Source organism: Oncorhynchus keta, chromosome 9 (genome assembly GCF_023373465.1).
Source record: "Oncorhynchus keta strain PuntledgeMale-10-30-2019 chromosome 9, Oket_V2, whole genome shotgun sequence".
NCBI lineage: Eukaryota > Metazoa > Chordata > Actinopteri > Salmoniformes > Salmonidae > Oncorhynchus > Oncorhynchus keta.
The window spans coordinates 19,972,545-19,998,294 of record NC_068429.1 but is presented as its reverse complement, the minus strand read 5'-3'; the positions used below and the strand labels follow the sequence as shown (position 1 = coordinate 19,998,294).

Here is a 25,750-nt window from a genome sequence, read left to right as displayed (position 1 = left end):
CGTTGAGAAATGCTTGTTGAAGTTTTCGATAATCATGGATTTATCGGTGGTACCGTGTTACCTAGCCTCAGTGCAGTGGGCAGCTGGGAGGAGGTGCTCTTGTTCTCCATGGACTTCACAGTGTCCCAGAACTTTTTGGAGTTGGAGCTACAGGATGCAAACTTCTGCCTGAAGAAGCTGGCCTTAGCTTTCCTGACTGACTGCGTGTATTGGTTCCTGACTTCCCTGAACAGTTGCATATCGTGGGGACTATTCGATGCTATTACAGTCCGCCACAGGATGTTTTTGTGCTGGTCGAGGGCAGTCAGGTCTGGAGTGAACCAAGGGCTATATCTGTTCTTAGGTCTGCATTTTTTGAACGGAGCATGCTTATCTAAAATGGTGAGGAAGTTACTTTTAAAGAATGACCAGGCATCCTCAACTGACGGGATGAGGTCAATGTCCTTCCAGGATACCCGGGCCAGGTCGATTAGAAAGGCCTGCTCACAGAAGTGTTTTAGGGAGCGTTTGACAGTGATGAGGGGTGGTCGTTTGACTGCGGCTCCGTAGCGGATACAGGCAATGAGGCAGTGATCGCTGAGATCCTGGTTGAACACAGCGGGGGTGTATTTGGAGGGCCAGTTGGTCAGGATGACGTCTATGAGGGTGCCCTTGTTTACAGATTTAGGGTTGTACCTGGTGGATTCTTTGATGATTTGTGTGAGATTGAGGGCATCTAGCTTAGATTGTAGGACTGCCGGGGTGTTAAGCATATCATATGTAGTAGCAGGCAGCACTGGACTTCTGATCCAGAGCCATGTAGTTCAGTACAAAATGATCCTGACAATCTATTTCTCTTTCTAATAAAAGCAGGAGTGTTAAAAACGTCTTATGGCTGCAGGGGCAGTATTGAGTAGCTTGGATGAAAAGGTGCCCAGAGTAAACCGCCTGCTCCTCAGTCCCAGTTGCTAATATATGCATAGTATTATTAGTATTGGACGGAAAACACTCTGAAGTTTCTAAAACTGTTTGAATGATGTCTGTGAGTATAACATAACTCATATGGCAGGCAAAAACCTGAGAAGAAATCCAAACAGGAAGTGGGAAATCTGAGGTTTGTCGATTTTCAACTCAGCCCCTATTGAATACACAGTGGGATATTGGTTATGTTGCACTTCCTAAGGCTTCCACTAGATGTCAACCGTCTTTAGAAACTTGTTTGAGGATTCTACTGTAAAGGGGGAGAGAATAAGAGAAGATTGAGTCAGAGGTCTGCCAGCAGTCAAGAGCTGGTCACGCGCATTTCACATGAGAGGTAGCTCGCGCTCCTTTGATATTCTGAAGACAAAGGAATTCTCCGGTTGGAATATTATTGAAGATTTCTGTTAAAAACATCCTAAAGATTGTTTCCATACATCGTTTGATATGTTTCTACGGACAGTAACGGAACTTTTTGACATTTCGCTGCAACTAGTGAACGCGCTTCGTGACTTTGGATTTGTTTACCAAACGCGCTGACAAAAGTAGCTATTTGGACAGAAATGATGGACATTATCAAACAAATCAAACATAGCCTAGTGGTTAGAGCGTTGGACTAGTAACCGGAAGGTTGCGAGTTCAAACCCCCGAGCTGACAAGGTACAAATCTGTCGTTCTGCCCCTGAACAGGCAGTTAACCCACTGTTCCCAGGCCGTCATTGAAAATAAGAATATGTTCTTAACTGACTTGCATGGTTAAATAAAGGTAAAATTAAAAATCAAATGTTTTTTATGTGGAACTGGGATTCCTGGGAGTGCATTCTAATGAAGATCATCAAAGGTAAGTGAATATTTATAATGTTATTTCTGATTTCTGTTGACTCCAACATGGCAGATATATCTATTTGTTTTCTGAGCGCCATTCTCAGATTATTGCATGGTTTGCTTTTTCCGTTAAGCTTTTTGAAATCTGATACAGCGGTTGCATTAAGGAGAAGTTCATCTATATTTCCATGTCTAACACTTGTATTTTCATCAACATGTATAATGAGTATTTCTGAAAACTGATGTGGCTCTCTGCAATATAACCGGATATTTTTGGAACTAGTGAACATAACGCGCCAATGTATACAGCCAATTTTTGATATAAATATGCACTTTATCGAACAAAACATACATGGATTGTGTAACATGAATTCCTATGAGTGTCATCTGATGAAGATCCTCAAAGGTTAGTGATTAATTTTATCTCTATTTGTGCTTTTTGCGACTCCTCTCTTTGGCTGGAAAAATGGCTGAAGATTACCTTTAAAATGGTATAAGATACATGTATGTTTGAGGAATTTTAATTATGAGATTTCTGTTTGAATTTGGCGCTCTGCACTTTCACTGGCTATTGTCATATCAATCCTGTTAACGGGATTTCAACCCTTAATCAAAGCAGGAGTGTTTTTCTCTATAAACAATGATGTCAGATCTGTGTCTTTCAGTCATATGCTGCTGCATCTTATTATTGCGTAACAGCACCAGTACCAGCAACAGCACCAGAGCTGCATCCTGTATTGTGGCTCATGATACTACAGCTTGGCAGCGCTTCAGGGAGTTAGCTAGATGAATGGCCTCTTCATCGTACTCTGTTACATTTGAGTGAAAATGCCCGGACATCGGCGGCAGGATCCTTCTGGACATTTCTGCCAACAGCTAGGACCTCGACCAACCAACCATCCAACAAGAAACTAGGATTGGGAGAAATGTTTCCCCTGATATGGAACGGAGGAGCTCATTGGCTTACTTCTGTTAGAAGGTTGGAGTGGATGGATGAAGATACGGAGGGAGGTGAGAGGAGGAGTTCAGTTCACAAAGTGCTAATTAAAATTGGGTGTAATATGTGAGCTGCCATTCATCAAGGCAGAGAGAGAGAGAAAGGCGATGGCAAAAACGGTGCCAAAAGCAGCAGTCTAATTATTCATACAAAGCTATTTGCTCAAGCCGAGCTGTGCATTCTCTCTCTCTCTCTCTCTCTGTCTCTCTCTCTCTCTCGATTTGTTTTGTTAAGGTATGACCAATTCTTTAACCTACTCTCATACTTCCTTGTTTAATCCAGAACCATTTATTGTTCAAATACAATTTCAAAGTTATTATGTAATTAAAGACGTATTTCGCTGCTGGAAACTTCAAAGCTGAGGGCCGTATCCTAAGACATCACTTGCTGCTGATGTAATAATTTCCCTTGGATATTTAAAATAAACACATTAGGCTCGAAAGAATTAAAAACTTATCTCCGAATATAACGCCCACGGCCTTTTGATTGGCATGAGGCGTGGAACGCAACTTTTCAGTGGAAACCTATGGGCCGCTCCCCTAATAGCCAACATCTCCATGCTCCCATGCAGTGTCAATTATAGGATAATAGGGTGCAGGCGATTGCAGACTCTGTTTATTCAATTCATTTCTTCACACAAGTTCCCATTGGCTTGTTCCTTCCCCCTGCCTGTGTGTGTGTGGTGGTCCTCTGATCCGACTGACCCTGCCCATATGTTTTCACTTTCTGCTCTGATCTCGGCTCCACGACCAGCAGGGAACCAAATACAAATTGAATAGTAACTATTCACAGGCCACCCTTTTCATAGCACCGCTAGGCTCACTTTGTCTTCCCCAGGAGCGTCTGAAAGATAGATAGATGTTTAGTGTTTCGCCCGGCCTGCCTGGCCGCTGAGCTGCAGATCCCAAAACTCTTTTCTCATGTCCTTGAGTGTGTTCCCAGGGTTATTGTTGGAGTTTGGAGGCCTACGCTGGATTCCTGAGAGATGCTGTTTATTGCAGGCCATACAGTAGAATTCCATATCCTTTCAATCCATTTCCTACTGTTGATCCCTTCAAAGAATAGCAGGGCTGCAAAACGTTGGGACTACTAATGAAAATGCTTTAGTTTTCAATTCACTTTTAGGTGTTTTTTGAAAGCAAGGGATCTACAGAGAGTGAAAGTGATCAACCAACCTCAGCCCCAGAGAAAACAACCAATGGTAGAGCTGGATGAGACATCCCAGTGTTTGGGTGGTGTGCATTTTATTATTTCAGTTAAGGTGTAGTTTTCATTAGGCCCATAAGCCTCCCTTTTGAAAGCAAGGCCTTTTTCTGTGAAACTCACCGGACAGCAGCCGTTCTGCTTGCAAGTGGCAGGGTATGTTTGTTCAGCTTTTATTGGAAGATTTGGGTTTGAAGAAGTTTAAAAGAAACCATTTTGTTGTTTTTGGGCTTCGTGTTTTCACTGGAGTGTGTCCACGTGCAAGCGTTGGTTCTTTCCACACTGAAAATGAGAAGGGGAGAAATACACACCTAATAACTCAACTAAAAAGAAGACAACATTTCAATTGACCCCATGAATAATCTCCCTAAGATAGATAAGATGAACATATGGGAGAAAACAATAGCTACATTTTTCAAGGTGGTACATTTTGATTGGCCATAGAAAAATTGGTCTCACAGATATTTTAAATGTAAGTGTATGATGTGATTTTTAAACTCTTTTATTTGCCATGAATTCTTCTTGGAACCTCTTCATTGGTAGAAAAACACATCCATCACCTGTTTCGGATTAAACTTTCACGCATTTTCCCCCTTTAAATGATTCTTGTAAACTCTACTTCGTTTACTTAGCCTGGCTTTCATTGCGGCCATTTTGCACGGTTTACCTTTGTTTAGTTTATTAACCCAGGGGATTACTTAACCTAAACATCCCAGTCGAATACTTTGGCTTTGGGTTTCAACGTTTTTAACAAAACTATTTTTCTTATATCGTTGAAAGCGACAGGGTGAGGGTGTCAGAGTTTATGGTCTGCATTTACAAACCGTTACGGTTGTCAACCGAGAATAACAAATGGAATAAGTGGCATGTTCATCAAAGAAACATTTGCGAAACATTCTGATTATTTGAAACATTCAATCACAACAAATATTCAATCACAGCTTTATGTGGTACTGGGATACCACACATAGCACTCATATCTGGATCTATTATCTTAAAGCCAAATCTAATAGTGGTTTACAAAATAATAATGTTACACAATAAATTCAGACCTTGTACAATTTGATAAATAATGTTATAATATTTACAACAAAAACAAGTAAGAAATAAAAACAATTAAACCCTAAACATGTCTTTCCCATTTTTCGTTGTTCAATAATTATTGTCTCAAATGTCAGTTTGATTCCCTTCTTCCTCCCATATCACTACGGAGCAACATACATTCCGACAGCACATGGCTGAAACCCCTCAGTGACTCTCAGTGGAAGAACATGTTATCTTTGCCTAGACCTGGTGCCTTCTCTGTAATGTGGCTTTAAGCCTTTACTTGTTTAAGTCTATTCCGCGTCTAGGCAAAGATAACATGTTCTTGCACTGAGTCACTGAGAGTCAAGTGAGACTGTCCTCATTTACACCCCCCCAATGCTCCTACACCATTGTTTCTGCTGCTTCTCCAACGGCAGGCAGGCAGGCAGGCAGGCAGGCAGGCAAGGAGAGGCATGGGGAGGGAGGCAGGGAGGCAGGCAGGGAGACAGGCAGGTAGAGGCAGGGTGAGGTAGGCAGGGAGAGGCAGGGGGAGGCAGGCAGGGAGAGGCAGGGTGAGGCAGGCAGGGAGACAGGGGGAGGCAGGCAGGGAGGCACTCATAGGTGGTCCGCCTTGCCATGACCCACATGGTCCTCACTTCTCCTAGCGTTCTGTGGTTTGTACCCTTACATTTGATAGCAGTGGCTTTCAGCAGGGACTAGCTGGCTGTGAGTGCATTCATTTTGGGCCATGAATGATGACAAAACCATCCAACCCCTGAAGGTTTAAGTGGACAGCAGCTGGAGCTGTTTCCTTGTACTTTCACCTGGCCTCATGTTCACAGATAGTGGTCAAGCTTCTAATTGTGGCTCAGGTGGTAGAGCATGGAGAATGTCTTCCATACCAGATCCCTAATCAGAAGTTTTTTGCAATGAGAATGACATCCTTATTTCAAAATTGACTCACCAGTCGTCATGGCAGTATGAGAAGAAAGGACTGTCTCTGGTGGATCATTTCAGTTCAAATCAAATGATCCCTGTTGCCCACAAATGCACACTTAAATTCAAGATGTTACCTTAAGTAACCACAGTTTATGGAGTCTCATACACTCACAGCCTAAACTGCAGAAGCTCCCAACACAATTAGCTTCCTAATAAGATGTTATGGGAATCGTGTAGAAAGCGCAGACAGATATTAGGGTTGGGGCTGTAGAGCCTTCGAGTGTGGTCCTCTACTTCTAACTACAGACACTAGGTCTTTCATCCTCCACACAGTTCTCTTTAGCAGAGAAGCCCAGAGCAGTCATCCCTTTCATCCTCCACACAGTTCTCTTTAGCAGAGAAGCCCAGAGCAGTCATCCCTTTCATCCTCCACAAAGTTCTCTTTAGCAGAGAAGCCCAGAGCAGTCATCCCTTTCATCCTCCACACAGTTCTCTTTAGCAGAGAAGCCCAGAGCAGTCATCCCTTTCATCCTCCACACAGTTCTCTTTAGCAGAGAAGCCCAGAGCAGTCATCCCTTTCATCCTCCACAAAGTTCTCTTTAGCAGAGAAGCCCAGAGCAGTCCTCCCGTTTAGCCCACCACACAGTTCTCTTTAGCAGAGAAGCCCAGAGCAGTCCTCCCGTTTAGCCCACCACACAGTTCTCTTTAGCAGAGAAGCCCAGAGCAGTCCTCCCGTTTAGCCCACCACACAGTTCTCTTTAGCAGAGAAGCCCAGAGCAGTCCTCCCGTTTAGCCCACCACACACATACAAAGACGAGGTCAGTTGTAATGTCAGTGCAAATTGTTCTTCATTTTGCCAGAGAGAAGGGGACTTAACAAGTGAAATGAACTGAGTTGAAAACACTAAATCATGTATACTAGGGAGAACATCCATTCGGGGAAAAAATCCTAATGGTATTATGATCTCTGTACCAAAAGTACGGTATTACCCTGCAGAGATGAACTTGATGAGATGAATACACAAAACATTTTTTTTATTTTTTTTATTTCACCTTTATTTAACCAGGTAGGCTAGTTGAGAACAAGTTCTCATTTGCAACTGCGACCTGGCCAAGATAAAGCATAGCAGTGTGAACAGACAACACAGAGTTACACATGGAGTAAACAATTAACAAGTCAATAACACAGTAGAAAAAAAGGGGAGTCTATATACAATGTGTGCAAAAGGCATGAGGAGGTAGGCAAATAATTACAATATTGCAGATTAACACTGGAGTGATAAATGATCATGTACAGGTAGAGATATTGGTGTGCTAAACTGTGGGGATGAGGTAGGTGAAAATGGGTGGGCTATTTACCAATAGGTTATGTACAGCTGCAGCGATCGGTTAGCTGCTCAGATAGCTGATGTTTGAAGTTGGTGAGGGAGATAAAAGTCTCCAACTTCAGCGATTTTTGCAATTCGTTCCAGTAACAGGCAGCAGAGTACTGGAACGAAAGGCGGCCGAATGAGGTGTTGGCTTTAGGGATGATCAGTGAGATACACCTGCTGGAACGCGTGCTACGGATGGGTGTATCCATCGTGACCAGTGAACTGAGATAAGGCGGAGCTTTACCTAGCATGGCCTTGTAGATGACCTGGAGCCAGTGGGTCTGGCGACGAATATGTAGCGAGGGCCAGCCGACTAGAGCATACAAGTCGCAGTGGTGGGTAGTATAAGGTGCTTTAGTGACAAAACGGATGGCACTGTGATAAACTGCATCCAGTTTGCTGAGTAGAGTGTTGGAAGCGATTTTGTAGATGACATCGCCAAAGTCGAGGATCGGTAGGATAGTCAGTTTTACTAGGGTAAGCTTGGCAGCGTGAGTGAAGGAGGCTTTGTTGCGGAATAGAAAGCCAACTCTTGATTTGATTTTCGATTGGAGATGTTTGATATGGGTCTGGAAGGAGAGTATGCAGTCTAGCCAGACACCTAGGTACTTATAGGTGTCCACATATTCAAGGTCGGAACCATCCAGTGTGGTGATGCTAGTCGGGCATGCGGGTGCAGGCAGCGATCGGTTGAAAAGCATGCATTTGGTTTTACTAGCGTTTAAGAGCATTTGGAGGCCACGGAAGGAGTGTTGTATGGCATTGAAGCTCGTTTGGAGGTTCGATAGCACAGTGTCCAAGGACAGGCCGGAAGTATATAGAATGGTGTCGTCTGCGTAGAGGTGGATCAGGGAATCGCCCGCAGCAAGACCAACATCATTGATATATACAGAGAAAAGAGTCGGCCCGAGAATTGAACCCTGTGGCACCCCCATAGAGACTGCCAGAGGACCGGACAGCATGCCCTCTGATTTGACACACTGAACTCTGTCTGCAAAGTAATTGGTGAACCAGGCAAGGCAGTCATCCGAAAAACCGAGGCTACTGAGTCTGCCGATAAGAATAAGGTGATTGACAGAGTCGAAAGCCTTGGCAAGGTCGATGAAGACGGCTGCACAGTACTGTATTTTATCGATGGCGGTTATGATATCGTTTAGTACCTTGAGCGTGGCTGAGGTGCACCCGTGACCGGCTCTGAAACCAGATTGCACAGCGGAGAAGGTACGGTGGGATTCGAGATGGTCAGTGACCTGTTTGTTGACTTGGCTTTCGAAGACCTTAGGGGCAGGATGGATATAGGTCTGAAACAGTTTGGGTCCAGGGTGTCTCCCCCTTTGAAGAGGGGGATGACTGCGGCAGCTTTCCAATCCTTGGGGATCTCAGACGATATGAAAGAGAGGTTGAACAGGCTGGTAATAGGGGTTGCAACAATGGCGGCAGATAGTTTCAGAAATAGAGGGTCCAGATTGTCAAGCCCAGCTGATTTGTACGGGTCCAGGTTTTGCAGCTCTTTCAGAACATCTGCAACCTGGATTTGGGTAAAGGAGAACCTGGAGAGGCTTGGGCGAGTAGCTGCGGGGGGCGGAGCTGTTGGCCGAGGTTGGAGTAGCCAGGCGGAAGGCATGGCCAGCCGTTGAGAAATGCTTGTTGAAGTTTTCGATAATCATGGGTTTATCGGTGGTGACCGTGTTACCTAGCCTCAGTGCAGTGGGCAGCTGGGAGGAGGTGCTCTTGTTCTCCATGGACTTCACAGTGTCCCAGAACTTTTTGGAGTTGGAGCTACAGGATGCAAACTTCTGCCTGAAGAAGCTGGCCTTAGCTTTCCTGACTGACTGCGTGTATTGGTTCCTGACTTCCCTGAACAGTTGCATATCGCGGGGACTATTCGATGCTATTGCAGTCCGCCACAGGATGTTTTTGTGCTGGTCAAGGGCAGTCAGGTCTGGAGTGAACCAAGGGCTATATCTGTTCTTAGTTCTGTATTTTTTGAACGGAGCATGCTTATCTAAAATGGTGAGGAAGTTACTTTTAAAGAATTACCAGGCATCCTCAACTGACGGGATAAGGTCAATGTCCTTCCAGGATACCCGGGCCAGGTCGATTAGAAAGGCCTGCTCACAGAAGTGTTTTATGAAGCGTTTGACAGTGATGAGGGGTGGTCGTTTGACTGCGGCTCCGTAGCGGATACAGGCAATGAGGCAGTGATCGCTGAGATCCTGATTGAAGACAGCGGAGGTGTATTTGGAGGGCCAGTTGGTCAGGATGACATCTATGAGGGTGCCCTTGTTTACAGATTTAAGGTTGTACCTGGTGGGTTCCTTGATGATTTGTGTGAGATTGAGGGCATCTAGCTTAGATTGTAGGACTGCCGGGGTGTTAAGCATATCCCAGTTTAGGTCACCTAACAGAACAAACTCTGAAGCTAGATGGGGGGCGATCAATTCACAAATGGTGTCCAGGGCACAGCTGGGAGCTGAGGGGGGTCGGTAGCAGGCGGCAACAGTGAGAGACCTATTTCTGGAGAGAGTAATTTTTTTAATTAGTAGTTCGAACTGTTTGGCTATGGACCTAGAAAGTATGACATTACTTTGCAGGCTATCTCTGCAGTAGACTGCAACTCCTCCCCCTTTGGCGGTTCTACGTTGACGGAAAATGTTATAGTTGGGTATGGAAATCTCAGAATTTTTGGTGTCCTTCCTGAGCCAGGATTCAGACACGGCAAGGACATCAGGGTTAGCAGAGTGTGCTAAAGCAGTGAGTAAAACAAACTTAGGGAGGAGGCTTCTGATGTTGACATGCATGAAACCAAGGCTTTTTCGATCACAGAAGTCAACAAATGACGGTGCCTGGGGACATTCAGGGCCTGGGTTTACCTCCACATCACCCGTGGAACAGAGGAGGAGTAGTATGAGGGTGCGGCTAAAGGCTATCAAAACTGGTCACCTACAGCGTTGGGGACAGAGAGTAAAAGGAGCAGATTTCTGGGCATGGTAGAATATATTCAGGGCATAATGCGCAGACAGGGGTATGGTGGGTTGCGGGTACAGCGGAGGTAAGCCCATGCACTGGGTGATGATGAGAGAGATTGTATCTCTGGACATGCTGGTTGTAATGGGTGAGGTCACCGCATGTGTGGGAGGTGGGACAAAGGAGGTATCAGGGGTATGAAGAGTGGAACTAGGGGCTCCATTGTAAACTAAAACAATGATAACTAACCTGAACAACAGTATACAAGGCATATTGACATTTGAGAGAGACATACAGCGAGGCATACAGTAATCACAGGTGTTGAATTGGGAGAGCTAGCTAAACAGTAGGTGAGACAACAACAGCTAATCAGCTAGCACAACAACAGCAGGTAAAATGGCGTTGACTAGGCAGGGAGGGTCGGATTAACTACACACAGAGCCTGAGTGTGGCTGGGGCCGACAGATAAAACATAAACAAGCAGAATGGAGTACCGTGATTAATGGACAGTCCAGCATGCATCAGCTATGTAGCCAAGTGATCAGTGTCCAGGGGGCAGCGGTGGATGGGAGTATTATCCAGGTAAAAAAAACTGGCTGGCTGTGCAGAAGTTAAAGCCGCAAGCAGTGGCTAACAATGACTAAATAGCTTGTTAGCTGGTTAGCTTCTGGAGGTTCTTGAATGTGTTCTAAAAAATAAAAATAACAGCGATTCCGTATCACATTGGGTGAGGAAGGTTACCGGAAGGTATAATCGAATTAAAAATCGAAAAGAGATTGAAAGTAAATATGGGTCCAGTGAGTGGTTGGGCTGGCTGGGGACGCAGCGATTCAGACAGTTAGCAGGCCTGTGCTAACAAGCTAACAGTTAGTAGGCCGGGGCTGAGCAAGGTAGCAGTTAGCGGACCGGGGCTAAACAAGCTAGCAGTTAGCAGGCCGAATTAGCAAGCAAGCAGATAGCAAGGGCTAGAAAGTTAGTCTTTGGGGGACGTCGCGATGGGGTGAGTCTGTTTATGCCTCTTCATGCGGTGACATCGATAGACCGGTCGTGGGTCCGGATATTGTAGCCCAGGAGTATGCTTCGGTGGTAGCACAGGAGCTCTGGCTGGGCTAGCTTCAAGCTAAGTGGATGGAAACGCTAGCCAGGAGTAATCATCCGGTGTTGCGGTTAGCTCGTTAGCTAGTTGTGAAGATCCAGCTGAAAATGTTCCATTTGCGATGGGAATCCGGGGATCATTTTTTAAAATAATAATAGGTCCGTTATACTCTGGTTAGAGTCGCGTTGTTCGAACTGGCGAGAGCTTTCCGAGCTAAAGGTTAGCTGATGACCGCTAGCAATGGTTTGCTGGTAGTTAGCTGGCTAGCTTCAGTTGAGGGGTTCCGGATCCGAAGTACTTTAGAAAAAAAAAGCAGATCCACGCTACATTGGGTGAGGCGGGTTGCAGGAGAGTATTTCGAAGTTGAGGTTTAGCAAAATGTTTTAAAAGATATGCAAAGAAAAATATGTAAAAAAACTATATATACAAGGGACACGACACGACAAGACGTCCGACTGCTACGCCATCTTGGATTCCAAGACAACTAATACTACTGTTACAATTACTTTTGCTGCTACTACTACTACTGCTACTACTACTGTTACTACCACTGCTACTACTATGTTCGCTACGACTACTACTACTGTTATTACCACCACTACTACTACTGTTACTACTACTACTACTACTACTGTTACTACTACTACTACTACTACTACTACTACTACTGTTACTACTACTACTACTACTGTTACTACTACTACTACTACTGTTACTACCACTGCTACTACTATGTTCGCTACGACTACTACTACTGTTATTACCACCACTACTACTACTGTTACTACTACTACTACTACTACTGTTACTACTACTACTACTACTACTACTACTACTACTGTTACTACTACTTTTGATACTACTACTACTGCTACTACTACTGTTACTACTACTGTTACTACTACTGCTACTACTACTGTTACTACTACTGTTACTACTACTGCTACTACCACTGTTACTACTACTACTAATACTACTGTTACTATTACTTTTGCTGCTACTACTACTACTGCTACTACTACTGTTACTACCACTGCTACTACAACTGTTACTACTACTTTGGCTCCTACTACTGCTATTACTACTGTTACTACTACTTTTGCTACTACTACTACTACTACTACTATTATTGCCACTGTTACGACTTGTACTACTACTGCTACTGCTACTACTACTGTTACGGTTACTACTATTACTACTACTACTACTGCTACTACTAGTGTTACTACTACTGTTACTACTACTGTTACTACTACTGCTACTACTACTGTTACTACTACTGTTACTACTACTGCTACTACCACTGTTACTACTACTACTAATACTACTGTTACTATTACTTTTGCTGCTACTACTACTACTACTGCTACTACTACTGTTACTACCACTGCTACTACAACTGTTACTACTACTTTGGCTCCTACTACTGCTATTACTACTGTTACTACTACTGTTACTACTACTTTTGCTACTACTACTACTACTACTACTATTATTGCCACTGTTACGACTTGTACTACTACTGCTACTGCTACTACTACTGTTACGGTTACTACTATTACTACTACTACTACTGCTACTACTAGTGTTACTACTACTGTTACTACTATGTTTGCTACTACTATTACGACTACTACCACTGTTACCACTAATTTTGCGACTACTACTACTGTTATTATTACCACTACTACTACTACTGTTACTACTACTACTACTACTACTACTACTACTACTACTACTACTACTGTTACTACTACTTTTGATACTACTACTACTGCTACTACAACTGTTACTACTACTGTTACTACTACTGCTACTACTACTTTTGCTACTACTACTACTGTTACTACTCCTATTACTACTACTGATACTACCACTGTTACTACTACTAATGTTACTACTACTACTACTAATACTACTGTTACAATTACTTTTGCTGCTAATACTACTACTGCTACTACTACTGTTACTTCCACTGCTACTACAACTGTTACTACTACTTTGGCTACTACTACTGCTACTACTACTGTTACTACTACTGTTACTACTACTGCTACTACTACTTTTGCTACTACTACTACTGTTACTACTACTAATGTTACTACTACTACTAATACTACGGTTACTATTACTTTTGCTGCTACTACTACTACTGCTACTACTACTGTTACTACCACTGCTACTACAACTGTTACTACTACTTTGGCTACTACTACTGCTATTACTACTGTTACTACTACTGTTACTACTACTTTTGCTACTTCTACTACTACTACTATTACTACTGTTACTACTACTGCTACTACTACTGTTACTAACTACTGCTACTACTACTGCTCCTTCTACTGTTACTACTACTTGTACTACTACTGTTACTACTACTGTTACTACTGCTACTACTACTGTTACTATTACTGCTACTACTACTGCTGCTACTGCTGTTGCTATTACTTTTGCTACTACGGCTACTACTATTGTTACTACTACTACTGTTACTGCTACTACTACAACTGTCACTACTTCTGCTACTACTCCTACTACTACTGTTACTACTGCTACTACTACAACTACTACTGCTACTGCTACTATTACTGCTACTGCTACTGCTACTGCTACTACTACTGTTACTACTACTTGTACTACTACTGTTACTACTACTGTTACTACTGCTACTACTACTGTTACTATTACTGCTACTACTACTGCTGCTACTGCTGTTGCTATTACTTTTGCTACTACGGCTACTACTATTGTTACTACTACTACTGTTACTGCTACTACTACAACTGTCACTACTTCTGCTACTACTCCTACTACTACTGTTGCTACTGCTACTACTACAACTACTACTGCTACTGCTACTATTACTGCTACTGCTACTGCTACTGCTACTACTACTACTGCTGCTACTACTACTGTTACTACTACTGTTACTACTGTTATTACTGCTACTACTACTACTGCTACTACTACTACTGCTACTACTACTGTAGCCATCCACAAGAAACACTGCACTTCAAAGAATGTCCATTAATTAAAAGGACATGTTTCTTTAAAGGTTTCTTTAGCACATGAAAAATGAAAAAGCAGCAGAAAGCCGACAGAAAATTGAGCCTTACACTTGCTGACAGGTTAATTTATATTGTCATCCTTGAATGATGCATTGCTTTCCTGAGTGTGGCATATTCGCCCATGCGTCATACTGTTTGGATTAAGCCTCCGTCCTGGGATTCTTTTTTACAAGCTGACTTTGGCTGTTTCCCTGGCTCAGAACGGCTCCTTCCCTGGCTTAGGATGGCTGTTTCCTCTGCACCTCAGACTCCTGGAGTGGACCAGCCACCACCAGCCTGAGGAAAGACACATGGAACGAGGGGTTAATACGATAATCGGGGGGAATCTGTAACCTGTAACATACCTCGTTCAGTCTCCTCAGGACTTTGAATGGTCCCACAAACTGCAGGCCCAGCGTCCGGCAGGGCAGGCGGAGGGGCAGGTTTCGGGTTGAGAGCCAGACCTGGTTCGTCATAGTTTCGCTCCGCCGGGCTGAGCTTCTTCGAAAAGAAGGCACAGAGGCGGAGCTTTGGTGGCGTATCCGAGCGCTGAGAGAGCACAGCTCCTATCCCAGCCTCGGACGCATCCACCTCCACTATGAACGCCAAAGAGGGATCCGGATGAGCCAACTCGGGAGCCGAAGTAAACAGACCCCTCAGCTGACCACTGCCCTGTCCACCTCAGCTGACCACTACAAACGCACCCATCAGCAGTGAGGTAATGGAAGCTGCTTCCTGACCAAAGCCCCGGATAAACCTCCGGTAGTAGTTGGCAAACCTTAGAAACCGCTGCACTTCCTTTACCGTGGTGGGAGTTGGCCAATTACGCATGGCTGTAATGCGGTCACCATCCATCTCCACCCCTGAAGTGGAAATGCGGAACTCTAGGAAGGAGACGGACTGTTGGAAAAACAGACATTTCTTAGCCTTGACGTACAGGTCATGCTCCAACAGTCGACCAAGCACCCTGCGTACCAGGGACACATGCTCGGCGCGTGTAGTGGAGTATATCAGAATGTCTTCGATATACACCACTACACCCTGCCCGTGCAGGTCCCGGAAAATCTCATCTACAAAGGCCTGGAAGAGTGATGGAGCATTCATTAACCCGTACGGCATGACGAGGTACTCATAGTGCTCTGCGGTGGTACTAAATGTTGTCTTCCACTCGTCCCCCTCCCGGATACGCACCAGGTTGTAAGAGCTCCTGAGATCCAATTTTGTGAAGAAGCACGCCCCGTGCATTGACTCAATCGCACTGGCTATGAGAGGTAGGGGGTAACTATACCTCACCGTGATCTGGTTGATGCCTCGATAGTCAATACACTGGCGCAGATCGCCATCCTTCTTCTTCTGCCCAGTGGAACGGTGGCCTCCCTAATTATCCCCGACCCCAATGGTCGACTATCTAGGGCGTGAACTGGGAAAGGCATACCCACTGGAACAGTAGGGATCCCTAAACTATGGGCTTGCCATCCGATCTGTCAATAAAGTTCCCAGCTGTGCCTGAATCTATGAGCGCCTTATGCTGGGAATGCGGGGAAAACTCAGGAAAATGAATATACACAAACATATGTGCAACAGAGGGCTCTGGGCGAGCCTGGTGCCGACTCACCTGGGCTGACACAAGAGTGCCCTGCCTGCTGCCTTGACTCCCAGAGGAACCTCTCCTGCACCGACCAGCAGTGTGCCCTCTATGGCCACAGATGGTGCATGGACTGGCCCCTCCTCCGATCGCCCTAAGCGCAGCACCTCCCAGGTGCAGGGGCGTAGGAGCTGTGGTGCTGGGGGATGGAATCGACAGACCCCGATCTGGACGTCCGTGTGTAGCCAGCAGGTTATCCAACCGGATGGACATGTCCACCAGCTGGTCAAAGGTGAGAGTGGTGTCCCTGCAGGCCAACTCCCGACGGACGTCCTCGCTCAAACTACAACGGTAGTGATCGATCAGGGCCCTGTCGTTCCATCCAGCGCTGGTGGCCAGGGTTCAAAAGTCCAGAGAGAACTCCTGTGCGCTCCTCGTCCCCTGGCTAAGTTGGACGAGCTGTTCACCCGCCGCTCTACCCTTAGGCGAGTGGTCGAAAACTGCCCGGAAGCGGGTGAAATCTTCGAATTGATCCAACACCGCTTCTCCTTCCTCCCATAAGGCGTTGGCCCACTCCAGGGCTTTCCCTGAGAGACAGGAGACGAGGGCGGACACGCTCTCACGACCCGAAGGAGCCGGGTGGACAGTTGCTAGGTAGAGCTCCAGCTGGAGTAGGAACCCCTGACATCCCGCAGCAGTCCCATCATACTCCTTCGGGAGATTGAGCTGAATCCCACTGGGACCGGGTGAAGGAGAGGTGAGTAGTGGTGTCCTTGGTGGTGATGGTGGAGGCACTGGAGGAACTCCTCTTCTCTCCCCGCGGTCCAGATCCTGCAGGACGCGATACATGGTGACGCCGAGATGTAGTAACATGGCCACATGCTGCTGGACACGCTCCTCGACCCCTAATCCGGGGTTGTCTGCTCCTGCTGACTCCATATGGTTTGGGTGCGTGATTCTGTCAGAAGGTGAGTGTAGCTGGTGCATGAAGTCAGGCGCAGGAGAGAAAAATGAGTGAGCAACGTACTTTACTCAAAAACTAAAGGCACAAGGTAAACAAATACACTTGACCAAAATACCAACGGTAAATATAACGCACGGGTGAACACAGCCATCATAAACCGAACTGAACATAGAAATAATCACGCACAACAAACATGGGGGAAACAGAGGGTTAAATTCATGAACATGTAATTGGATAATGAAAACCAGTTGTGTAGAAAATAAAGACAAAACCAATGGAAAATGAAAGATGGATCAGCGATGGCCAGAAGACCGGTGAAGTCGACCGCCGAACGCCGCCTGTACAAGGAGAGGGACCGACCTCGGCGGAAGTCGTGACAGTTTCCCTGGCGATGGCCAGAAGACCAGTGACGTCGACCGCCGAACGCCGCCTGTACAAGGAGAGGGACCGACCTCGGCGGAAGTCGAAATGGCTGTTTCCCTGGCTCAGGATGGCTGTTTCCCTGGCTCAGGATGGCTGTTTCCCTGGCTCAGGATGGCTGTTTCCCTGGCTCAGGGTGGCTGTTTCCCTGGCTCAGGATGGCTGTTTCCCTGGCTCAGGATGAGTGTTTCCCTGGTTTCCCTGGCTCAGGATGGCTGCTCCCCTGGTTCAGGATGGCTGTTTCCCTGGCTCAGGATGGCTGTTTCCCTGGCTCAGGATGGCTGTTTCCCTGGTTAGGGTTGGCTGTTTCCCTGGTTCAGGATGGCTGTTTCCCTGGCTCAGGATGGCTGTTTCCCTGGCTCAGGATGGCTGTTTCCCTGGCTCAGGATGGCTGTTTCCCTGGCTCAGGGTGGCTGTTTCCCTGGCTCAGGATGGCTGTTTCCATGGCTCAGGATGAGTGTTTCCCTGGTTTCCCTGGCTCAGGATGGCTGCTCCCCTGGCTCAGGAAGGCTGTTTCCCTGGTTCAGGATGGCTGTTTGCCTGGCTCACGATGGCTGTTTCCCTGGCTCAGGGTGGCTGTTTCCCTGGTTAGGGTTGGCTGTTTCCCTGGCTCAGGATGGCTGTTTCCCATCCTGGTTATACTGTCGGCAGTCTGCACTTAGCTGAATACACAATATAGCGGGTGCCTTTTGTGAATATGCTTTCACTATTCCAGTTCTTTTGAATGAAGAATGGACTAATGAAATTGAAAAGAGGAAAGGTAGTTGCTTTAGACTTTTAGACTAATGAGATGCATCCCTTATGTCAAGATTATTCAGTCATTTATGTTACAGGACGGTGGACGATGGCCCCTTGTTTTACAAGTGGGCTCTGATAGAGATTGACTCTCTGGTCACTGTGGGTAGTTCTGAAGGGACACAGTTGACTTCTCAGATTCTCTGCTTTAGCCACTGCAAGCTCTACTTCATGTTAAATGTCTTAGCGGTGAGTTTCATTGGGGAAAATAAAATGTGTATGGATATGAATAGTGTGTGTGGGAGACAATTTAGAGCACCTATTAATTCTAGATTTGTCTGTTTCCAACGCAGGGAGAGAGAGAGCTGGAGTGAAAGGCAGGGAGAGAGAGAGCTGGAGTGAAAGGCAGGGACAGAGAGAGCTGGAGTGAAAGGCAGGGACAGAGAGAGCTGGAGTGAAAGGCAGGGACAGAGAGAGCTGGAGTGAACGGCTAGGACAGAGAGAGCTGGAGTGAAGGGCAGGGACAGAGAGAGCTGGAGAGAAAGGCAGGGACAGAGAGAGCTGGAGAGAAAGGCAGGGACAGAGAGAGCTGGAGTGAACGGCAGGGACAGAGAGAGCTGGAGTGAAAGGCAGGGACAGAGAGAGCTGGAGTGAAAGGCAGGGACAGACAGAGCTGGAGTGAAAGGCAGGGACAGAGAGAGCTGGAGTGAAAGGCAGGGACAGAGAGAGCTGGAGTGAAAGGCAGGGACAGAGAGAGCTGGAGAGAAAGGCAGGGACAGAGAGAGCTGGAGTGAAAGGCAGGGACAGAGAGAGCTGGAGTGAAAGGCAGGGACAGACAGAGCTGGAGTGAACGGCAGGGACAGAGAGAGCTGGAGTGAAAGACAGGGACAGACAGAGCTGGAGTGAACGGCAGGGACAGAGAGAGCTGGAGTGAAAGGCAGGGACAGAGAGAGCTGGAGTGAAAGGCAGGGACAGAGAGAGCTGGAGTGAAAGACAGGGACAGAGAGAGCTGGAGTGAAAGGCAGGGACATAGAGAGCTGGAGTGAACGTCAGGGACAGAGAGAGCTGGAGTGAAAGGCAGGGACAGAGAGAGCTGGAGTGAAAGGCAGGGACAGACAGAGCTGGAGTGAAAGGCAGGGACAGAGAGAGCTGGAGTGAAAGGCAGGGACAGAGAGAGCTGGAGTGAACGGCAGGGACAGAGAGAGCTGGAGTGAAAGGCAGGGACAGAGAGAGCTGGAGTGAACGGCAGGGACAGAGAGAGCTGGAGTGAAAGGCAGGGACAGACAGAGCTGGAGAGAAAGGCAGGGACAGAGAGAGCTGGAGTGAAAGGCAGGGACAGAGAGAGCTGGAGAGAAAGGCAGGGACAGAGAGAGCTGGAGTGAAAGGCAGGGACAGAGAGAGCTGGAGTGAAAGGGAAACTGGTGAGTAGCCTATTATGTGTGTGGTTGTTTGTGAGAGAAGCATTGTGGGTATGTGTGTGTGAGCTCACAAACGTGTGTGCCTGATTTCAAAGAACAAAGGAAGCTAAATGAAACCTAAGCCTTGAGGAGCAAAGCTGACAAAACACACCAGGCCCAGGTGGTTAATGGGCCAGAGGAAGGGCCTGTTGACCAGCCAGAAGCACCATAGAGGACCCCATTCTGGGGCCTGCAACCCAATTGGCACCCTATTCCCTATATAGAGCACTACTTTTGATCAGGGCCCGTAGGGCACACACAAATCTGCCCTCCCTCGCCCTCTCCCCTCCTCTCCCCTGCCGTACCAGGCCCATCTGCTAGATATTACACCCCATCACAAGATATTGTGTTTGTCCAACACGTGTTATGGATGGGTGGTCCTGAGATTATACACAAGGCCCACGGTGTAACTCAATTACTGAGGGGGTTTGTCAATTTTATTTTTCATTATTTTATTTCTCTGCTCTGCTGAAGAACATATCACTACTACCCATCTAACCAGTGATACTGTCTCATCCATAATATCACGAGTAGACGTATGAAGTCAGAAGTCTGCCCATAATCACACTTTCCTTACCGAATATGTACATGAATTAAGGATGTGGTTAGTATAGCTGTGTGGAGGGCCAGCAAGTCTTCATAAAAAACACTTTGTAATACCATTTCGGCTCAAATTGGTTCACACTAGTTCATAATGTCAAGCCAATTCTCCCATGTCAAGCCCCTATCACACAATGCAGGCTCCCTCAACAACAGAAACTAAACATGAATACATACTTCTTTTATGATTCTTTTGTGTGTTATTTTGCAAACCAAGTGCAAAATCCATGTAAAAAATGTGCTGACCAATACAGGAAGTCATTCATGACAGATGTTTGCCTGACTCGTCTGTTCCATTGTGTTTCTCTGGTTAACCAGACTGTTTGGTCTTTAGCAGCGTCCAACAAAGTTATGTTCATATGGCATCACATTTTATTCAGAATTACTCTGCAAAATCCCAAAATTGCAATCCCACAGCTAAATAAACATATATACAGCAGAAAGGTCTCCTTCAGATCCATGAGTCCATTACAACATGGCTGTATAAAACAGCCATAGAAGAACTGTCTTAAGGCATCTACTGGATTAATGTTGGGTGACTTTCGTTGTTTCTTGTAAAAACACATTGACAATGTGTCACGCCCTGACCTGAGTAGTCTTTGTTTTCTTTATATATTTTGGTTAGGTCAGGGTGTGACGAGGGCGGTATGTGTGTTTTTGACTCATCTAGGGTTTTTGTATGTCTAGGTGTGTGTGTCTGGTCTAGGCATATTGTATGTCTATGGTGGCCTGGATTGGTTCCCAATCAGAGGCAACTGTTTATCGTTGTCTCTGATTGGGGAACCTATTTAGGTTGCCATTTTCCAGTTTGGGTTTGTGGGTTATTGTCTATGTTATGTTGCATGTTAGCACAGTGGTTTGGTAGCAGTCTTGGTTAGTTGGTATACTTCGTGTTTTTTCGTCTTTCATTAAAATCATGCATTCACACCACGCTGCGCTTTGGTCTACTCAATACGACGATCGTGACACAATGACATGGACTTAGAGACCACAACCATCTTGTTACTGGTGTAATCCTTGTGTAATACAATGTCAGGAGCCAGACCTGTGTTGATGGAGTCAGGGGTTGGAGGTTGAGGGTCAGAGGCTGTGGTGTGGGTGGTGGTGCTTGTGAGGAGGCTGGAGAGTGGTTGGATGGGCTGGGACAGAGAGACACACATATCATCCCTGGTAATTTACTGAGGCTAATCGCAGTAGATTCTCTTTGACAAGCGAGATTACACACACAGATTGGGGTTGGACAATGGGGATTTGGCTGCCATGCAATGTCTCCACTGTGGAGGGAGGACAAAGGGTTGTATCAGACAAGGGGATTGAGTGAGGGGTGGTATGTGCGTGTGTGTGTGCGCGTCAAGGTTATTAGTTTTGTGATTTTTCTATTCGTTTTTATTTCTATTAGTTCGAAATTCAGTTTAGTTTCAGTTCGTTTTCAGATTTGATGTACAAGTTGTACAAGGTGGGATAAGGGGATCTCTGACAGTGCAGGACAAGCCAGCGACTTTTTCTAGGGTCCATCAGCAACACTCAAGACGATGCTACTGCTGGGAGTTTATCATTATGCCTTAAAGGTATGTCCTTCTCCTAGATGGCTAGGTTTGTCATTGTGAATAGGCTACTTCAGACTTGACACTTTTCTGCTGGAATAAGCATGGCAGTTTGTCTGTAATCCTTTACTGTAACTGCATGTTTTCTGAAAATAACATACATTTTTGAGAGGAGATATTTTCTTTCTGGAGATCAGACCTATTTTCAGAGTTGTCTTCAGTCTTCTTAATGAATGCCATGTCAGAAGTGACCACACAATCAAGGAGGCTGAGAGAGAGAAAGAGAGAGTGAGAGAGACAGCAAGAGATATGTAGATGCAGGGAGAGGAGAGAGAGAAAGAGAGAGGGAGATGCAGGGAGAGGAGAAAGAGAGAGGGAGAGAGACAGGGAGAGGAGGGAGATGCAGGCAGAGGAGTGAGATGCAGGGAGAGGAGAGAGGTGCAGGGAGAGAAGAGAGAGAGATGCAGGGAGAGGAGAGAGAGAGAGAGAGAGAGAGGGAGATGCAGGGAGAGGAGAAATAGAGAGAGGGAGATACAGGGAGAGAGAGAGGGAGAGGAGAGGGAGATGCAGGGAGAGGTGAGAGAGGGAGAGGAGAGAGAGAGAGGGAGATGGAGATGCAGGGAGAGGAGAGAGAGATGCAGGGAGAGGAGAGAGAGAGATGCAGGGAGAGGAGAGAGAGGGAGATGCAGGGAGAGGAGAGAGATGCAGGGAGAGGAGAGCGAGAGGGAGATGCAAGGAGAGGAGAGATAGAGAGGGATATGCAGGGAGAGGAGAGAGAGAGAGAGAGAGAGGGAGATGCAGGGAGAGGGAGATGCAGGGAGAGGAGAGAGAGAGAGAGAGGGAGAGGAGAGAGATGCAGGGAGAGGAGAGAGAGAGGAAGATGCAGGGAGAGGAGAGAGAGAGGGAGAGGAGAGAGGGAGATGCAGGGAGAGGAGAGAGAGGGAGATGCAGGGAGAGGAGAGAGAGGGAGATGCAGGGAGAGGAGAGAGAGGGAGATGCAGGGGGAGAGAGAGAGAGAGAGAGATGCAGGGAGAGGAGAGATAGAGAGGGATATGCAGGGAGAGGAGAGAGGGAGAGAGGGAGATGCAGGGAGAGGGAGATGCAGGGAGAGGAGAGAGAGAGAGGGAGAGGAGAGAGATGCAGGGAGAGGAGAGAGAGAGGAAGATGCAGGGAGAGGAGAGAGAGAAAGATATGCAGGGAGAGGAGAGAGAGAGAGGGTGATGCAGGGAGAGAGAGAGGGAGATGCAGGGAGAGGAGAGAGAGAGGGAGAGGAGAGAGGGAGATGCAGGGAGAGGAGAGAGAGGGAGATGCAGGGAGAGGAGAGAGAGGGAGATGCAGGGAGAGGAGAGAGAGGGAGATGCAGGGAGAGGAGAGAGAGAGAGATGCAGGGAGAGGAGAGAGAGAGAGATGCAGGGAGAGGAGAGAGAGAGAGATGCAGGGAGAGGAGAGAGAGAGAGATGCAGGGAGAGGAGAGAAAGAGAGATGCAGGGAGAGGAGAGAGAGAGAGATGCAGGGAGAGGAGAGAGAGAGAGATGCAGGGAGAGGAGAGAGAGCGAGAGATGAGAGGAATTAGGTCTTAATCCATCAACCCCATGGAAAGCTCATAACTCAATGAAACAAGCCATAGTGGTTTCTATCATATAGATGACTTTCACAGAGACAAAATGAAGCATATATAGTGGTCATACATTTTTGAGAGGAGATATTTTCTTTCTGGAGATCAGACCTATTTTCAGAGTTGTCTTCAGTCTTCTTAATGAATGCCATGTCAGAAGTGACCACACAATCAAGGAGGCTGAGAGAGAGAAAGAGAGAGTGAGAGAGACAGCAAGAAATATGTAGATGCAGGGAGAGGAGAGAGAGAAAGAGAGAGGGAGAGAGACAGGGAGAGGAGAAAGAGAGAGGGAGAGAGACAGGGATAGGAGGGAGATGCAGGGAGAGGAGGGAGATGCAGGGAGAGGAGAGAGCTGCAGGGAGAGGAGCGAGATGCAGGGAGAGAAGAGAGAGAGATGCAGGGAGAGGAGAGAGAGAGAGAGACAGAGAGAGGGAGATGCAGGAAGAGGAGAAATAGAGAGAGGGAGAGGGAGATGCAGGGAGAGGTGAGAGAGAGAGGGAGATGGAGATGCAGGGAGAGGAGAGAGAGGGAGAGAGGGAGAGGAGAGAGATGCAGGGAGAGGAGAGAGAGGGAGATGCGGGGGAGAGGAGAGAGAGGGAGATGCGGGGAGAGGAGAGAGGGAGATGCAGGGAGAGGAGAGAGAGAGAGAGAGAGGGAGATGCAGGGAGAGGAGAGAGAGGGAGATGCAGGGAGAGGAGAGAGAGAGAGGGAGATGCAGGGAGAGGAGAGAGATAAAGAGATGCAGGGAGAGGAGAGAGAGGGTGATGCAGGGAGAGAGAGAGGGAGATGCAGGGAGAGGAGAGAGAGAGGGAGAGGAGAGAGGGAGATGCAGGGAGAGGAGAGAGGGAGATGCAGGGAGAGGAGAGAGAGGGAGATGCAGGGAGAGGAGAGAGGGAGATGCAGGGAGAGGAGAGAGGGAGATGCAGGGAGAGGAGAGAGAGAGAGAGATGCAGGGAGAGGAGAGAGAGAGAGATGCAGGGAGAGGAGAGAGAGAGAGAGAGATGCAGGGAGAGGAGAGAGAGAGAGATGCAGGGAGAGAGAGAGAGAGAGATGCAGGGAGGAGAGAAAGAGAGATGCAGGGAGAGGAGAGAGAGAGAGATGCAGGGAGAGGAGAGAGAGAGAGATGCAGGGAGAGGAGAGAGAGAGAGATGCAGGGAGAGGAGAGAGAGAGATGCAGGGAGAGGAGAGAGAGAGAGATGCAGGGAGAGGAGAGAGCGAGAGATGAGAGGAATTAGGTCTTAATCCATCAACCCCATGGAAAGCTCATAACTCAATGAAACAAGCCATAGTGGTTTCTATCATATAGATTACTTTCACAGAGACAAAATGAAGCATATATAGTGGTCATACATGTGTGAATATGTGAATATTCTATATTGAATGAGGGGGAAGGCTCCAGAGGGCTTGCCTTGGTGGTCTAATTAATGCTACATTACATTTACAGACCTCATATAATAAGACCCAGTTATGATTCTGAGGTTGTCAGACGCAGACCTCCTCACAAAGCCAACATCCCCCTGGCCAACTCATATTGAATGGTTTTTAGTCCTTTTTAAAGCCACAGTCGGTGAGGTGTCCATTCATTTCAATAAATTAAATTAAATAACCCAATTGATTTGGACGAATATGGCTTGTAAATACCTTAATGAGGTATTTATACAACCTATTATTCCATTGTTTATGTTTTGGTTGGTGGCCCATAAAAATGACTTGAATAAACGCTGTGCAATCAACCTGAATGGCCATGCAGTAGAGCAGAATTAAGAGGTATGATCAGATGCTACAGGGAGCAGTTCTTCGATGGTGAAGGGCCAGAGAGGGAGGGACATTTCTTCCTAATCACATAACCTAATATAATGACTGTACTTCTTGATTGGAGCACAAGTGTTAGGCAGAACAATAGAGAACGGGCTGGGATGGCCAGCATGTTGGCCAGCATGTTGACTGATAATGGTGGCATAGGGCCGGATATGTTTTATCCCTCATTTCATTCACTGATGGATTCTATGTCTAGAGTGAGTCTCAGTGTTCTATATTTCATTCACTGATGGATTCTGTGTCTACTGTGTCTACAGTGAGTCTCAGGGTTCTATATTTCATTCACTGATGGATTCTGTGTCTAGAGTGAGTCTCTGGGTTCTATATTTCATTCACTGATGGATTCTGTGTCTCGAGTGAGTCTCAGGGTTCTATATTTCATTCACTGATGGATTCTGTGTCTAGAGTGAGTCTCAGGGTTCTATATATCATTCACTGATGGATTCTGTGTCTACAGTGAGTCTCATGGTTCTATATTTCATTCACTGATGGATTCTGTGTCTACAGTGAGTCTCAGGGTTCTATATTTCATTCACTGATGGATTCTGTGTCTACAGTGAGTCTCAGGGTTCTATATTTC

The 25,750-nt window shown here is 46.5% G+C and overlaps 2 protein-coding genes across 3 annotated transcripts in view; both read right to left on the bottom strand.

Moving 5' to 3' along the window:
- The window catches only part of LOC118373188 (transportin-1), a 426,516-nt gene that overhangs the window by 107,604 nt on the left and 293,162 nt on the right, over nt 1–25,750 (bottom strand). The gene's annotated exons all lie outside the window — the stretch shown is intronic.
- The window catches only part of tmem174 (transmembrane protein 174), a 29,679-nt gene continuing 25,066 nt past the window's right edge, over nt 21,138–25,750 (bottom strand). The window contains exon 3 of the mRNA XM_052526032.1: nt 21,138–21,332. Coding sequence (XP_052381992.1) covers nt 21,138–21,332 — 195 coding nt within the window. The remainder of the gene's footprint in view (nt 21,333–25,750) is intronic.